Below are 17,460 nucleotides of genomic sequence, written 5' to 3'. Positions count from 1 at the left end.
CTTCTTAAGTCTTGAAACTTTGCCATATGAACCCTACTGGCAAACTTACAGATCTCAGGGGAATAAAAACAGGTGTTGCTCCAGCCATTCTCACCATGGGCTCATAGCAGTCATAGAAAGGCACTATTAGTATGACCTGCAATAAAAGCAAATAAGATCACAACCTATCAATCATTTATTCATGTTAAGAATACTGTGTACCTACTATGGACTAGGCACTGTACTATATGTTGGGATACAGCAGTGAAAAAGGCAGGCTTTGCCCTTGTGGAGCTAACATCTGAGGGGAAGAGACCTCGGAGACAAACTTGTCTAGGTAGTCTTAATTGGACGCCTTGGTATCTTAGGGAGATCTATAAATAAGCATGCAGTGGGAGTATTTGAAATTGCATATAAAATTTCATATATGCAGAGGTAGATTTACCTGGAGAATGGGACTATCACATTCTCAAAGGGATATTCCAGCCAAAACAATTAAGCATTTCTTCATATTTCAAATTAGAAACTAAAATCTAGAATGTAAGTGATGTATAGGCAGTGACAGACAGCAGGCTATGTGGAAAGAGAACACTGTAATGTTCCCTGGTACAAAGTGCTAATTTAAAAGCATTATCTTGAGAGTAGAAATGTTTCTCTCTTCTCAAAAGCAAGGTCAATTTTTGTATTTTTAGTAGAGACGGGGTTTCGCCATGTTGCCCAGGCTGGTCTCAAATTCCTGACCAAAGGTGATCTGCCTGCCTCGGCCTCCCAAACTGCTGGGATAACAGGGCTGAACCACCACACTCAGCCTCATCTGTGAGGTTCTCAGGGACTAAGACAACCTATCTTTATAACTCTAGTGGGAAATATAAAACTCAATACAAAGTGAGAGCACAATAAAGGAAAATAAATTGGAGAGGCAGGGCAGTAGAGTGGGAGGAATATACCTGCTACTCTTCGCCTTGATTTCTTCACTTCTATGATATGAACAATTCCTCTCTCTCTCTCTTTTTTTTTTTTGAGAGTATTTATTGAGTCCTTACTATTTTAGGTGCTGGCAATAAAGCTATAAAGTTCTCCTAGAACTTACATCCTACTGAGAGAGGCTTATAATGAACAGAGAAACAAATAAGGACATTAGATAATTTCAGATAGTAATAAATGCGATAAAGAAACAATAAATAGGTCAGTATGATAGTAAGTGACATGTATGTGGTTTCAAAATACTAGATAAGTTGATGAAGGAAGAAAGAATAGAGGAAAGAAGGCTAAGGGCTAAGCCTTACAATACTCCCAACAGAGTGCAGAGAAAGAAGCAACAAAGGATTAACAATATTGAAATATGAGACAAAATTATGTTATAGGATTAAAGGAGATTATGTATATGAAACTGTGAACTTCCTTAACATGTTTCCTTAAACATCTTGTCTGGCACAGTGGAGGGAATCAAAGTTGTAAAAGAATAACATAACACAAAGCAGATAGCAGCATCTTTCATAAAAGTGGAATGATAAAGGGCTATGAGAGTTCAAAGAAAGTTAACAATATAGATCAGGATAAATACTTGTTCTTCAGTCCCAGTTGAAGCAATGTCTTCCTGGAGCTTTCCAGACTTAGCAGATGTGATTGCCTCTTCCTTTTGTCACTACCATAAGTTATACATTCTCCACTATTGGCTAACACACAATGTTCCTCTTAATCCATTTGCAAGTCTGTGTTCTCTACTAGACAGGGAATTCCTTCTGCACAGAATCTATTTTTTAAAAAATCTTCTATCTCACAGTACTTAGCATATATTGGATCCTCTGTATTTTGTGAATAAATGAAAGAGGCAAAAGTATTAAAGCAAGGGTATTGGAATGATAATGGGAAATACGGGTAGAGATGACTGAGGTAGGTGCCAAAAGTTGGTTATACATCACAGTACTAAATAGCAAAATCATTTTACCTTCCTGTTATATTAATACATCCTCAGCCAGGTGTGGTGGCTTACGCCTGTAATCCCAGCACTTTGGGAGGCTGAGGCAGACAGATCACCTGAGGTCAGACCAGCCTGGCCAACATGGCAAAATCCCATCTCTCCTAAATATACAAAAATTAGCTGGGCTTGGTGGCGAACGCCTGTAATCTCAGCTACTCAGTAGGCTGAGAATCACTTGAACCCGTGAGGTGGAGGTTGCAGTGAGCCAAGATCGCACCACTGTACTCCAGCCTGGGCAACAAAGCGGGACTCTGTCTCAAAAAAAAAAAAAAGAAAAAAAATCTTCATATGAGATGGCTTATACAATTACTGGGCATACAAAGACATTAATCAAAAACTTGTAGACCAAGTTAAGATTAAAGGTTATTTTTGCAATGAAAACAAAAGATTCTTTTTTCCCCAGTAGTGTTAGTCCCTTCCATCTGCCCTTATTTAAATAGGCTATAAAAATAAGAATAAATTATATGCAAGAAAATGGATGAATCTGACAGACACAAAAATAAATGAATGGATCTAGACCCAAGAGTATATATACACTGTATAATTCTATTCATATCAAGTAAAAGAGCAGTCAAAATAAGTCTATGGTTATAAAAGACAGAAGAGTAGTTACCTCTGGGAGAATATAGTCTATGAAGAGGAACAAAGGAGCTTTCTGGGTACTGGAAATGTATTATATCTTTATCTGGTTGTAGTTACACAGAAATTTACACAGTAATTTATCCAGCTGTACATTTAAGATTTGTGAACTTTATTGTACATGCATTATACTTAAAACATAATTAAAAATAAAAAGAGAAAACAGCATAATATAAACAAAAGATTCAAAGGTGGGACAAATGATAATTGATTCAACATAGGTATTATGATAATGTTAATATACTTACTTCATCTCCCTCATCAATTAATGCTTGAACGGTGTTAAAAAGAGATCCATATGCTCCTACTGTCACAAGGATTTCTTTATTTGAATCGATTTGCTTTTGGTAAAGCTTTTCATACAGGTAGGACAGAGCTTTCACAAGTGATGGATGGCCCTGTTGGATTAAAAATAAGAACAAAACCTTAAATTTAAATATGGGACTTATTGTTTGAGGTCATATGGCTCTAAAATGTAAGAATTTTTAAAATTTGGATTTGATGTTTATAATTACCCAAAGAAAATTTATATTTTTTAATGGCAATGAATTTTTTAAAATTTACTGCATTTAGAGGATTCCCACACTATTGGTCGTGAAGGCTTGCTAATGATTAAAACTTCTTACTAAATAAAGGATTTGAGATTATATAATTTCAAAGTATTTGCTTTGAATAAAAATGAACCTTTCATATTTTTTGACAGTAATTAAATCATATTGAAAAGAGTTGGATTTGTTTCCCAGTTAAAATCAGTAAAAAAAACCCACGTTAACTGTATACCCCCTCCTTGGCTCTTCCTGATTGATGGAGAGATGATTATACCGACCAATGGACTAGGGAGAGAGAACAAAAACAAATTCACCGAAGACACGAACACTAGTGTTGATGTAATAGCAAATGTTAGAAGGAAGTGAGACGCTACTCACATTGATAGTCAAGAGAGCAGTGGTTATCCAAGGTAACTACTTTCATAGGTGAAGTGAAGGGATTATGAAGGTATAGTCTGAGGCAAGTAGGGGGTCTGAAGACTCCTGGATTAGCTCTCCCTAAGTTCTCTTCTAGGTTCTCTCCCCTTCTTTCCTTTTCTTTCTTCCTTTCCCTTTCCCCCTCCTTGTGTTATTTGGTATTTAAGTCAATATTTCTTGTTGTTTTCTATCCAGCATCTACCTCCTCATTTTGCTTTTGAAGTACCATCCTGATTTTCTATCCCCTGAGAGTAAGAGTGCAAATGCAGGTCATGTGCCTTTGTTTGAAAGCACTTTGGGCTCTGGAGCAATAAACTGAGTCCCTTTGAATTTTACTTTAATAGCGGGTCTAACAAATACTAGCAAAAGGAGATCTGAAAAGCAACTGTAAACACTATAGACATTTCTTAGAATGATAAATGTTTGTGCTTTTAAAATCAAAAATTTAAATACAAAAATAATTTATGCTTCATGTAATAAGTAAAACTAGGCAAAGATGTGTAAAAAATTACAGTCGCTCCTCAATATTATTTCATTCCCATCCCCTTGAGGTGACCTATGTCCATAGCCTGGTGATAGTGCAACACCACTCTCAGTGCTTATACCAATATAAAAACACATAGACAGGTACATACCTATGTATTTACAAAAACTAGAATATACATATGAATAAATAAGTGGGTATGGTTGTGTTCTAATAAAACTTTATTTACACAGTCTGACAGATTGGACCCAGAGGCCATAGATTACAAAACCCCGCTATAGACCAATTTGAGAAAACTGACAGAGACGATATTTAGTTTCTCAGTCCATGAACATCATTCCCAATTTATTTAGGTATTGCTTAATTTCTCTCAGTAATGTTTTATAGATTTCATTGTACAGATCTTGGATATATTTAAAAAAATTTATTCTTAAATGTTTTGTGTTTTGGGATACTACTATAAATAGTATTTAAAAAATTTTACTTTCTAATTGTTCATTTTAATATATAGAAATACAACTGATTTTTGTATATTGGCTATGTGTCCTGTGACCTTGCTCAATTCATTTACTAGTTATAGTAGGCTTTTTTCTTCTTTTAGAATTCCTTAGGATATTCTATGTACACAGTCATGTTTTCTGAAAATGAGTTTACATTTTTCTTCTTTCTAATCTATGTATCTTTGTATCTCACAGGGCTCCAGTACACTGATGAATAACAGTGATCAGAGTGGACATCTTTGCTGTCTTTTCAATCTTACTACATTATGTGCATTACAGTTGTAATCTGTAGGTTTCTCATAGATTCCTTTGATGAGAGTGAGAAAGCTCCATTGTATTCCTAATTGGCTGAAAACTTTTATTATAAATGAGAGTTGAATTTTGTCAGATGTGTTTTCTATATATACTACATAAGATGATCTTTTTTTTCTGATAATATAGCATAATTGCAATGATTAATTTTTGGATATTAAAACTAACCCTGCATTCCTATGGTAAACCTTACTTGGCAGGATGTATTACTTTTTATATCTTTATACACAGGGGCACACACACACATGCACGCACACATCTGGATTTGATTTACTAAAATTTCACAATTTTTGTTTCTATGTTCATGAGAGATATTGAACTGGAATTTTCTTTCTTTCTTTCTCTGGCATTTTTAAAATCAGTTTTTGTATCACGGTAATGCTGAAACTAATTTTATGAGACCAGCATTACCCTGATACAAAACTCCTGATTAAAAGGTCAGACAGAACCATTAGGCATTTCTTTATTTTTCAAATTACACAAATTGTTGATCAATAAGTAAAAGTTTTCCATCCTGCTCCATTTTCTGAATGTGCAGAATTGGTATTATTAGGTTGGTGCAAAAGTAATTGTGTTTTTGTCATTAAAATTAATGGAAAAACTGCAATTACTTTTGAACCAACCTAATAGTTCTTCCTTAAATGCCTGATAGAATTCACTAACAAGCCATCTAGGTATTGCGGTTTATTTGCAGGAAGACTTTAACTACAAATTCATTTTCTTTTGTTTTTTTCTTTTTTTGAGACAGAGTCTCACTCTGTCACCCAGGCTGGAGTGCAGTGGAGCGATCTTGGCTCACTGCAAGCTCCGCCTCCCAGGTTCACGTCATTTTCCTGCCTCAGCCTCCCAAGTAGCTGGGACTACAGGTACTCGCCACCACACCTGGCTAATTTTTTGTATTTTTAGTAGAGACAGGGTTTCATCATGTTAGCCAGGATGGTCTCCATCTCCTGACCTCGTGATCCACCCACCTCGGCCTCCCAAATTGCTGGGATTACAGGTGTGAGCCACTGCGCCTGGCCACAAATTCATTTTCTTTCATTGACATAGAGCAAGTTGCATTTTTCATCTCTCCTTGTGTCAGTTTTGGTAATTTGTATCTTTTTTTAAATTTTATTTATTTGTTTATTTATTTATTTTTTATTATGCTTTAAGTTCTAGGGTACATGTGCACAATGTGCAGGTTTGTTACATATGTATACTTGTGCCATGTTGGTGTGCTGCACCCATCAAATCATCAGCACCCATCAACTCATCATTTACATCATGTATAACTCCCAATGCCATCCTTACCCCCTCCCCGCTCCCCATAATAGGCCCCGGTGTGTGATGTTCCCCTTCCAGAGTCCAAGTGATCTCATTGTTCAATTCCCCTCTATGAGTGAGAATATGTGGTGTTTCGTTTTCTGTTCTTGTGATAGTTTGCCGAGAATGATGGTTTCCAGCTGCATCCATGTCCCTACGAAGGACATGAACTCATCTTTATTATGGCTGCATAGTATTCCATGGTGTATATATGCCACATTTTCTTAATCCAGTCTGTCACTGATGGACATTTGGGTTGATTCCAAGTCTTTGCTATTGTGAATAGTGCCACAATAAACATACGTGTGCATGTGTCTTTATAGCAGCATGATTTATAACCCTTTGGGTATATACCCAGTAATGGGATGGCTGGGTCATATGGTACTTCTAGTTCTAGATCCTTGAGGAATCGCTATACTGTTTTCCACAATGGTTGAACCAGTTTACAATCCCACCAACAGTGTAAAAGTGTTCCTATTTCTGCACATCCTTTCTAGCACCTGCTGTTTCCTGACTTTTTAATGATTGCTATTCTAACTGGTGTGAGATGGTATCTCATTGTGGTTTTGATTTGCATTTCTCTGATGGCCAGTGATGAGCATTTTTTTATGTGCCTGTTGGCTGTATGCATGTCTTATTTTGATAAATGTCTATTCATATCCTTTGCCCACTTTTTGATGGGGTTTTTTTCTCGTAAATTTGTTTGAGTTATTTGTAGGTTCTGGATATTAGCCCTTTGTCAGATGAGTAGATTGCAAAAATTTTTTCCCATTCTGTAGGTTGCCTGTTCACTCTGATGGTAGGTTGTTTTGCTGTGCAGAAGCTCTTTAGTTTAATTAGATCCCATTTGTCAATTATGGCTTTTGTTGCCATTTCTTTTGGTGTTTTAGACATGAAGTCCTTGTCCATGTCTATGTCCTGGATGGTATTACCTAGGTTTTCTTCTAGGGTTTTTAAGGTTTAAGACTTAACATTTAAGTCTCTAATCCATCTTGAATTAATTTTCACATAAGGAGTAAGGAAATAATCCAGTTTCAGCTTTTTACTTATTGCTAGCCAATTTTCCCAGCACCATTTGTTAAATAGGGAATCCTTTCCCCATTTCTTGTTTTTCTCAGGTTTGCCAAAGATCAGATGGCTGTAGATGTGTGGTATTATTTCTGAGGGCTCTGTTCTGTTCCATTGGTCTATATCTCTGTTTTGGTACCAGTACCATGCTGTTTTGGTTACTGTAGCCTTGTAGTACAGTTTGAAGTCAGGTAGCATGATGCCTCCAGCTTTGTTCTTTTGACCTAGGATTGTCTTGGCAATGCGGGCTCTTTTTTGTTTCCATATGAACTTTAAAGCAGTTTTTTTCCAATTCTGTGAAGAAAGTCATTGGTAGCTTAATGGGGATGGCATTGAATCTATAGATTACCTTGGGCAGTATGGCTATTTTCACGATATTGATTCTTCCTATCCCTGAGCATGTAATGTTCTTCCATTTGTTTGTGTCCTCTTTTATTTCACTGAGCAGTGGTTTGTAGTTCTTCTCGAAGAGGTCCTTTACAGCCCTTGTAAGTTGGATTCCTAGGTATTTTATTCTCTTTGAAGCAATTGTGAATGGAAGTTCATTCATGATTTGGCTCCCTGTTTGTTTGTTACTGGTATAAGAATGCTTGTGATTTTTGCACATTGATTTTGTATCCTGTGACTATGCTGAAGTTGCTTATCAGCTTAAGGAGAATTTGGGCTGAGATGATGGGGTTTTCTAAATATACAATCATGTCATCTGCAAACAGGGACAATTTCACTTCTTCTTTTCCTAACTGAATACCCTTGATTTCTTTCTCTTGCCTGATTGCCCTGGCCAGAACTTCCAACACTATGTTGAATAGGAGTGGTGAGAGAGGGCATCCCTGTCTTGTGCCAGTTTTCAGAGGGAATGCTTCCAGTTTTTGCCCCTTCAGTATGATATTGGCTGTGGGTTTGTCATAAATAGCTCTTATTATTTTGAGATACGTTCCATCAATACCGAATTTATTGAGAGTTTTTAGCATGAAGGGCTGTTGAATTTTGTCAAAGGCCTTTTCTGCATCTGTTGAGATAATCATGTGGTTTTTGTCTTTGGTTCTGTTTATATGCTGGATTACGTTTATTGATTTGCGTATGTTGAACCAGTCTTGCATCCCAGGGATGAAGCCCACTTGATCATGGTGGATAAGCTTTTGGATGTGCTGCTGGATCCTGTTTGCCAGTATTTTATTGAGGATTTTTGCATCGATGTTCATCAGGGATATTGGTCTAAGTTTCTCTTTTTTTGTTGTGTCTCTGCCAGGCTTTGGTATCAGGATGATGTTTGCCTCATAAAATGAGTTAGGGAGGATTCCTTTTTTCTATTGATTGGAATAGTTTCAGAAGGAATGGTACCAGCTCCTCCTTGTTCCTCTGGTAGAATTTGGCTGTGAATCCGTCTGGTCCTGGACTTTTTTTGGTTGGTAAGCTATTAATTATTGCCTCAATTTCAGAGCCTGTTATTGGTCTATTCACAGATTCAACTTCTTCCTGGTTTAGTCTTGGGAGAGTGTAAGTGTCCAGGAAATTATCCATTTCTTCTAGGTTTTCTAGTTTATTTGCATAGAGGTGTTTATAGTATTCTCTGATGGTAGTTTGTACTTCTGTGGGGTCGGTGGTGATATCCCCTTCATCATTTTTTATTGCATCTATTTGATTCTTCTCTCTTTTCTTCTTTATTAGTCTTGCTAGCGGTCTATCAATTTTGTTGGTCTTTTCAAAAAACCAACTCCTGGATTCATTGATTTTTTGCAGGGTTTCTTGTGTCTCTATCTCCTTCAGTTCTGCTCTGATCTTAGTTATTTCTTGCCTTCTGCTAGCTTTTGAATGTGTTTGCTCTTGCTTCTCTAGTTCTTTTAATTGTGATGTTAGGGTGTCAATTTTAGATCTTTCCTGCTTTCTCTTGTGGGCATTTAGTGCTATAAATTTCCCTCTATACACTGCTTTAAATGTGTCCTGGAGATTCTGGTATGCTGTATCTTTGTTCTCATTGGTTTAAAAGAGCATCTTTATTTCTGCCTTCATTTTGTTATGTACCCAGTAGTCATTCAGGAGCAGGTTGTTCTATTTCCATGTAGTTGAGTGGTTTTGAGTGAGTTTCTTAATCCTGAGTTCTAGTTTGATTGCACTGTGGTCTGAGAGACGGTTTGTTAAAATTTCCGTTCTCTTACATTTGCTGAGGAGCGCTTTACTTCCAACTATGTGGTCAATTTTCGAATAAGTGCGATGTGGTGCTGAGAAGAATGTATATTCTGTTGATTTGGGGTGGAGAGTTCTGTAGATGTCTATTAGGTCCACTTGGTGCAGAATCGAGTTCAATTCCTGGATATCCTTGTTAACCTTCTGTCCCATTGATCTGTCTAATGTTGACGGTGTGGTGTTGAAGTCTCCCATTATTATTGTATGGGAGTCTAAGTCTCTTTGTAAGTCTCTAAGGACTTGCTTTATGAATCTGGTTGCTCCTGTATTGGGCGGGTATATAATGAGGATAGTTAGCTCTTCCTGTTGAATTGATCCCTTTACCATTATGTAATGGCCTTCTTTGTCTCTTTTGATCTTTGATGGTTTAAAGTCTGTTTTATCAGAGACTAGGATTGCAACCCCTGCTTTTTTTGTTCTCCATTTGCTTGGTAGATCTTCCTCCATCCCTTTATTTTGAGCCTATGTATATCTCTGCATGTGAGATGGGTCTCCTGAATACAGCAAACTGATGGGTCTTGACTCTTTATCCAATTTGCCAATCTGTGTCTTTTAATTGGACCATTTAGTCCATTTACATTTAAGGTTAATATTGTTATGTGTGAACTTGATCTTGTCATTGTGATACTAGCTGGTTATTTTGCTTGTTAGTTGATGCAATTTCTTCCTAGCATTGATGGTCTTTACATTTTGGCATGTTTTTGCAATGTTTTACCGGTTGTTCCTTTCCATGTTTAGTGCTTCCTTCAGGAGCTCTTGTAGGGCAGGCCTGGTGGTGACAAAATCTCTAAGTATTTGCTTGTCTATAAAGGATTTTATTTCTCCTTCACTGATGAAACTTAGTTTGGCTGGATATGAAATTCTGGGTTGAAAATTCTTTTCTTTAAGAATGTTGAATACTGGCCCCCAGTCTGTTCTGGCTTGTAGAGTTTCTGCCAAGAGATCTGCTGTTAGTCTGATGGGCTTCCCTTTGTGGGTAACCCAGCCTTTCTCTCTGACTGCCCTTAACATTTTTTCTTTCATTTCAACTTTGGTGAATCTGACAATTATGTGTCTTGGAGTTGCTCTTCTCGAGGAGTATCTTTGTGGCATTCTCTGTATTTCCTGAATTTGAATGTTGTCCTGCCTTACTAGGTTGGGGAAGTTCTCCTGGATGATATCCTGCAGACTGTTTTCCAACTTGGTTCCATTTTCCCCATCACTTTCAGGCACACCAATCAGACGTAGATTTGGTCTTTTCACATAATCCCATATTTCTTGGAGGCTTTGTTCATTTCTTTTTCCTTTTTTTTCTCTAGACTTCTGTTCTCGCTTCATTTGATTCATTTGATCTTCAATCATTCATACTGTTTCTTCCAGTTGATTGAGTCGGTTACTGAAGCTTGTGCATTTGTCACGTATTTCTTGTGTCATGGTTTTTATCTCTGTCAGTTCGTTTATGGCCTTCTCTGCATTGATTATTCTAGTTATCCATTCTTCCATTCTTTTTCCAAGATTTTTAGTTCCTTTGCACTGGGTATGTAGTTCCTCCTTTAGCTCTGAGAAGTTTGATCGACTGAAGCCTTCTTCTCTCAACTTGTCAAAGTCATTCTCTGTCCAGCTTTGATACGTTGCTGGCTATGAGTAGCGTTCCTTTGGAGGGGCAGATGCGCTCTGATTTTTTAAATTTTTTGAATTTCCAGCTTTTCTGCCCTGCTTTTTCCCCATCTTTGTGGTTTTATCTGCCTTTGGTCTTTCTTTGATGCTGGTGATGTACTGATGGCGTTTTGGTATGGGTGTCCTTTCTGTTTGTTAGTTTTCCTTCTAACAGTCAGGACCCTGAGCTGTTGCTCTGTTGGAGATTGCTTGAGGTCCACTCCAGACTGTTTGCCTGGGTATCAGTAGCGGAGGCTGCAGAAGATAGAATACTGCTGTACAGCGAGTGCTGCTGTCTGATTCTTGCTCTGGAAGCTTCGTCTTAGGGGTGTACCCCGCCGTGTGAGGTGTGAGGTGTCGGTCTGCACCTAGTTGGGGATGTCCCCCAGTTAGGCTACTCAGGGGTCAGTCAAGGACCCACTTGAGCAGGCAGACTGTTCTCAGATTTCAGCCTCCATGCTGGGAGATCCACTGCTCTCTTCAAAGCTGTCAGACAGGGTCATTAACATCTGCAGAGGTTTCTGCTGCTTTTTTTGTTTTATTGCTATGCCCTGTCGCCAGAGGTGGAGTCTACAGAGACAGGCAGGCCTCCTTGAGCTACTGTGGGCTCCACCCAGTTCGAGCTTCCCAGAGGCTTTGTTTACCTACTTAAGTCTCAGCAAGGGAGGGCACCCCTTCCTCAGCCTTGCTGCTGCCTTGCAGTCAGATCTCAGACTGCTGTGCTAGCAGTGAGGGAGGCTCTGTGGGACCCTCCCGGCCAGGTGTGGGATATAATCTCCTGGTGTGTCGCTTGCTAAGACCCTTGGTAAAGCGCAGTATTAGGGTGAGAGTTATCCGATTTTCCAGGTGTTGTGTGTCTCAGTTTCTAAAGGGATTCTCTTCCCCGTTGCGCTTCCCAGGTGAGGCGATGCCTCGCCCTCCTTCAGCTCTCGCTGGTCGGGCTGCACAAGCTGACCAGCACCGATTGTCTGGCACTCCCCAGTGAGATGAACCCGGTACCTCAGTTGAAAATGCAGAAATCACCCGTTTTCTGTGTCGCTCCCACTGGGAGCTGGAGGCTGGAGCTGTTCCTATTCGGCCATCTTGCTTGCACCCCTCCTGTATCTTTTAAATAATCTGTTCATTTCATCCAAGTTGTCAATGTACTAACATAAAATTATCCCTAACATTACCCTATTATTGCTTTCATGTCTGTATGATCAGTAATTATATTCCTTCTTTCATTCTTCATATGATACTTTGAGTTTTCTCTTTTTTATTGGTCAATCTAGGTAAAACTTTTACTTACTGTTCTTTTCAAAGAACCAGCTTTTGGTTTCATTAATTTTCTCTATTGTTGGTTTATTTCTAGCCTTTCATTATGGATTTGTATAGCCTGGGGAGTGAGTTATGTTGAGTGGGTCTGAGATGGAGGTCTGTAGGGTGGGCCAGGGATTGAGAGTCTATGAAGAGCTGGGATTCTCACCAGTGTCAAACCCTCTGACACAGGTAAGTTTCACTGCTTTTCCCTGTGCTATTCCCAAAGCAAAACCCTTCTATGGATTTTTATAGTTAGACCACTATAAAAGCCAAAAAAGACTTCCTCCTATACCATTCCCCTCCCCATTTCCCACAATATCATGAAAGGAAAAGACAAGTGGTCAGACATATGATAACTGCATGGCTTTTGGCACAACAGATACAAGTCTACAGTTCAAAGGTACATCTGATCTAGAATATCTTTGGCTATCCTAGGCATTTCATTACAGAAGGATGGGAGTGAGCTGGGACAGGGAGGAAAAAGGTAACTAGTTGGATATAGAGTATATTAAATAAAGGGTCAGTGCTGAGGCTGCATAAATGTTGATGAGATAGAAAAGACACATCTCAAGAGAATATTGTTCCTTATCTTGTTGCCATAGGATCCTATCTTGGAGCAACAGTAAAGTAAGGGCCAAAAGAAAAATGTAGAGGGGCTGGAAGAAGAGGAAGGCTCATCCCAGGACATAGGGCAAGGGCAGAAGTTTCTGTGTTGCTAAGATGGGACAGCTGGTCCCAGAAAGTCACTTACATATGAATGACAGAAGTGCACACGCACACACACACACACACACACACACCCTAATATAAAATAAAAGCTCACGCCCCATATGGTCTTGATATACTTACAAAGCCTCGTGTATACTGATTCAGGCTATCGATTGCTGCAATCTTTGATAATTCTTCTTTTACATATGTAGGAGGGGATATATCTGGAAAGCCTTGGCCAAGATTCACAACAGAAGGGTCTGCAGCCAATTTGGTAAATTCAATCCTAAGATTGAAAAAAATACTAACATTAATAAGTTCTACAAAGTTTGCTTTTTTACATCTTATAGTCTTATCACAAAACTGACAAATAAGACCCTAGTTTAGTCCTATAGGTTTTAAAAAATGAGTTTCCAACAAAAATTTACCACCCACAAAATCAGTTTACCAAATAGAATGATGGCTGAATTTATGAATCCAATGTCCCTTACAAACCTCAGTTTCACACTACCCATATTTTAACCATATATATATATTTTCTCAACAATTCCAGCTGCTGCTAAGTTCTTTCATCAACTATTAGAGAACAGAACTAATAAGAAAAGTTCCTGGATTGGAAGGTAAGTTCCATGAGGGCATTAACATTTGTCCTTTTCTATGCCATATGTCCAGTGTCCAGCACAGGGCATGGCACATGTGCCAAATGAACAACAATTCAGTATATGGATTGCTAACTTCCTTCCATTTTCATTTAATGGATGAATTAAATGAGGACCTTTATTTATAGATGGGGCAAAAAAACTCCCATCTAAAGATATGAAAATATGTAGGAAAACCTCACTAAATTATTATTTATTTTAAGATACTCACCACATATTACTATCAAGTCCTTCAATCCGTTTTGCATTTGTGAATTTCAATGACATTTTCTGAAATACATAAATATTGAAAAGGAATTGCTGTAGTCAAAATTTTAAAATGCCAGTAAATCATGGGTCACTTTTCTTCCTTTCCCCTACTGTTCCCACGTAAATAGTAGTTCCATAAAGATAAATCTTAGACTCCAACACAAAATTCTGAAGAGGAATTCATCTCCCACCTACTACTGAAGGAATGCCTTTTTTTTTTTCTCAGACATGGTTGCCCAGGTTGGAATGCAGTGGTGCGATCCTGGCTCACTGCAACTTCAGCTGCCCAGGCTCAAGCAATCCTCCTGTCTCAGTCTCCTGAGTAGCTGGGACTATAGGCATATCCCACTGTGCCAAACTATTTTGTTGTTGTTGTTGTTTGTTTGTATTTTTTATAGAGACAGGGTCTTGTGGTGTTGCCCAGGTTGGCCTCAAATTCCTGGCCTCAAGTGATCTTCCTACCTTGGCCTCTCAAAGTTTGGGATTACAGGTGTGAGCTACCATGCTTGGCTGGAAGGAATGCTTTTTAAAAATGAAATTTAGATGTTCATCTTCTCACCTAAGGACAAAAAGTATCATCCTACCCTAGAAAGCTAATCAGTTTGAAGGCTTGTAGTGTAGTAAAGAGAACAATAATAATATTTAAAAAGTCAGTTTAAAAAAAATCTTCAGCCACGCTCTGAAGATCATTTTAGGTAAGATGTACTAAGAGTTTCACAAGTAAGTTCCTTGTATGATATATAGGAAAGACTCAACAAATGGTTTTAAAGCTACTCACTAAGGGGTTCCATAATTATTGCTAACATTATTGAGTACTGAGTATGTACTAGGTACTGTTCTAAGTGCTTTACATAATTACCTCATTATTAACGTATATTTAAAAAATATGTAGTAGTTGTATTACATAGTTAGAACTATGAGGCACAGGGGTACAGAGAGGTTAACATCACACAGCTTTTCACATCTGCTCAAGTTTATGAAAGCCAGTAACATTTAAACCCAAGCAGGTTCAACTCAGGATCTGAACCCTGACAGTCTGACTCCAGAATCCATACTCAGAACTATTATATAATTTTATACTGTCTTTTATATAATAAGACCTTCTAAAATTATTACTAGAATGCTGCCTCTTAAAAGTATATTATAAATTTAGGATGAGCTTACTTATACCAAGCAAGCTAAGGCTGTGGTAGAAAAATAGGAATTAAAATTATCAATTTTTTAGTTCTTTAGATTCTAAAATTGAGTTTTATACTATCTCTCAAAAGTATTGAATTAGCTTTGAGTTCATTGTTAACAAGCTGGTAGAAATAAAAAAATGATTGACAGCGTTTTTGCAAAGAATTTTCTAATAGAATATTAATGTAATTTTAATTCAATCTAGGAAGAAGATAACCATCATGGTTATTAAATAGACCATTGTTCTCATTCTATTCTAAATAATGGAACAAAGAAAAATACCTTTTTTAGTCTCATATTTTTAGTCTTTGAAACTCCAGTGAAGTAAATCACATGAAAATTCTCTAGAGGTTAAAACACTTGCTAGAATAGCATTATAATTACCCACCTGAACCTGATGCCATTCCAGAGACAACGGTTGTACAACTACTAAGTTCTAGCATGATAGATAGAAACATATATCTTAACAAATGCACTTTTCTGTCTCTAAAACAATGTTTAAAGCTTAATTCATTCAGTAGAGACCACAAACACAAAGGATGATTCATACATAAAAAAGTGAGGATGATGTGCCGTAGATAATTTAGACGCAAAGTCCAACTTTACTTAAAATTATTTAGGTAATTGAGGTTGAAATGCACTTTCAGGTTTAATTTTCTTTAAAATTTGTTTCTAGACCGGCCTCTTCTCTCATTGTTCCTCCTGCTTCCTCTTACCTCACAATTCTATGCCACACCCATTCTAATTTTTCAAATAGTCCATGTTCTCTCTCATTTCAGTAGTTTCATGTGTGATCTTTGCTATGCCCAAATGCTCTTTCTGTACCAATGTTTCTCAATGTGTTTTTTTTTTTAAATCATTCCCCACCTAAGAAGACCTTCTTAGAATTTTTTTCCTAGTCATCTTCCCTCCCCTCAATTAAATATTAAGAGGAATGCAATTTTGTCAGGTAGGATTGAGCTTTGGATGGTGACAAAACGGTGTGATAGCTAAGATTTATCTTGTCTGCCAAGCATCCATTTTCTTCTCCTGGGGGAGGTCATGCCCTTGTTGAGAATGTATGTTCTCTACTCAGTCCAATTCCTGGTCCCCACCACCCTTCTTTGCACTTGGCTAACTTGTATTCCACCTGCCACGTGCAGTTCTCAAATTTGACTTCATTCCCTCCTGAAAGCCTTCCTTGGTTCCACGAGTCAGGGTCAGGTGCTTCTCCTATGTGCTTCCATTAAATGCAGTACAGCAAGTCATCACTTAAAAGTGTCATATAGGTTCTTGGAAACTGCAACTTTAAGCAAAATGATATACAGCATGACCAATTTTACCATAGGCTAATTGAGATAAATAAGAGTTCAGTTTCTACAGCATATTTCTGGCCACAAAAACATTGCTATACTTCTAAATAAAGACTGAAACACTTCTAATATGAAACATTGAAATAAATGTGAGCTATACATACATTTATTTTAAGGAATTTGCTTATGTGTTTGTGAGGGCTGGCAAATCTGAAATCTGCAGAGCAAGTTGGAGACTCAGGGAAGGACTGATGCTGCAACTGGAGTCAGAAGAACTCCCTCTTCCTTGAGGACCTCAGTCTTTTCCTCTTAAGGTCTTCCACTGAATGAGGCCCACCCATATTATGGATGGTAATTGGCTTTACTGAAAGTCTACTGATTTAAACGTTAATCTCATCTAAAATATACCTTCACAGCAATACTTAGACTGATGTTTGGCAAATATCTGGGTACCATGGCATAGCCAAGGTGACACCATCACAGTGTCCAACATATAGTTATATGCCTAGCACATAGCAAGTTTTTAATAATTATCTGATGAATGAATTTTTTTAAAAAACCTCACTCACATTACAGGGTGAAGTTATAGTGTCAGTTAGCTATGTCAGTCAGCTAAAGTTAATTTATGCTTCAGTGATAAATGACCCCAAAGTCTTGGTGGCCTAAAATCATAAAGGTTTTCTTGGTCTTACTACATATCCACTGAGGTTCAGCTGCTGCCCTGGTCTGTGTCACTGTCATTCTCAGACATAGGCTGATGAAACAGCATCCACCTGGAACACTGCCTGTTTCATGGCAGAAGGAAGAGGCTCTTAAAAGATTCTGTTAGGATGTGCACACATCGCTTCTTTTCATATTTTACTGGGCAGAGCAATTTCACGGCTAAGCTTCACATCAGTGCGGCAAGGAAATGTAACTGTCCAGCAGGGAAGAGCAGCAAATAATTGTGAAAAACAACATGGCAGAAATGAAGTCTGGAGGTATAATGAGATACATGGTTGTTATGGGTTGCACCATGTTCC

The 17,460-nt window shown here is 37.9% G+C and overlaps 1 protein-coding gene across 2 annotated transcripts in view; it reads right to left on the bottom strand.

The window, feature by feature from the left end:
- KYAT3 (kynurenine aminotransferase 3) overlaps window positions 1–17,460 on the bottom strand; it is a 63,701-nt gene that overhangs the window by 26,254 nt on the left and 19,987 nt on the right. For both annotated transcript variants that reach the window (XM_023208104.3, XM_023208107.3), the window contains 4 exons: window positions 13,930–13,988; window positions 13,201–13,345; window positions 2,848–2,997; window positions 50–136 (listed from right to left, as the gene is read on the bottom strand). In XM_023208104.3, the coding sequence (XP_023063872.2) occupies window positions 50–136; window positions 2,848–2,997; window positions 13,201–13,345; window positions 13,930–13,988 (441 nt within the window). The remainder of the gene's footprint in view (window positions 1–49; window positions 137–2,847; window positions 2,998–13,200; window positions 13,346–13,929; window positions 13,989–17,460) is intronic.

This window comes from Piliocolobus tephrosceles, chromosome 1 (assembly GCF_002776525.5).
Source record: "Piliocolobus tephrosceles isolate RC106 chromosome 1, ASM277652v3, whole genome shotgun sequence".
Taxonomy (NCBI): Eukaryota; Metazoa; Chordata; class Mammalia; order Primates; family Cercopithecidae; genus Piliocolobus; species Piliocolobus tephrosceles.
This window is presented reverse-complemented; position numbering and strand designations above follow the sequence as displayed.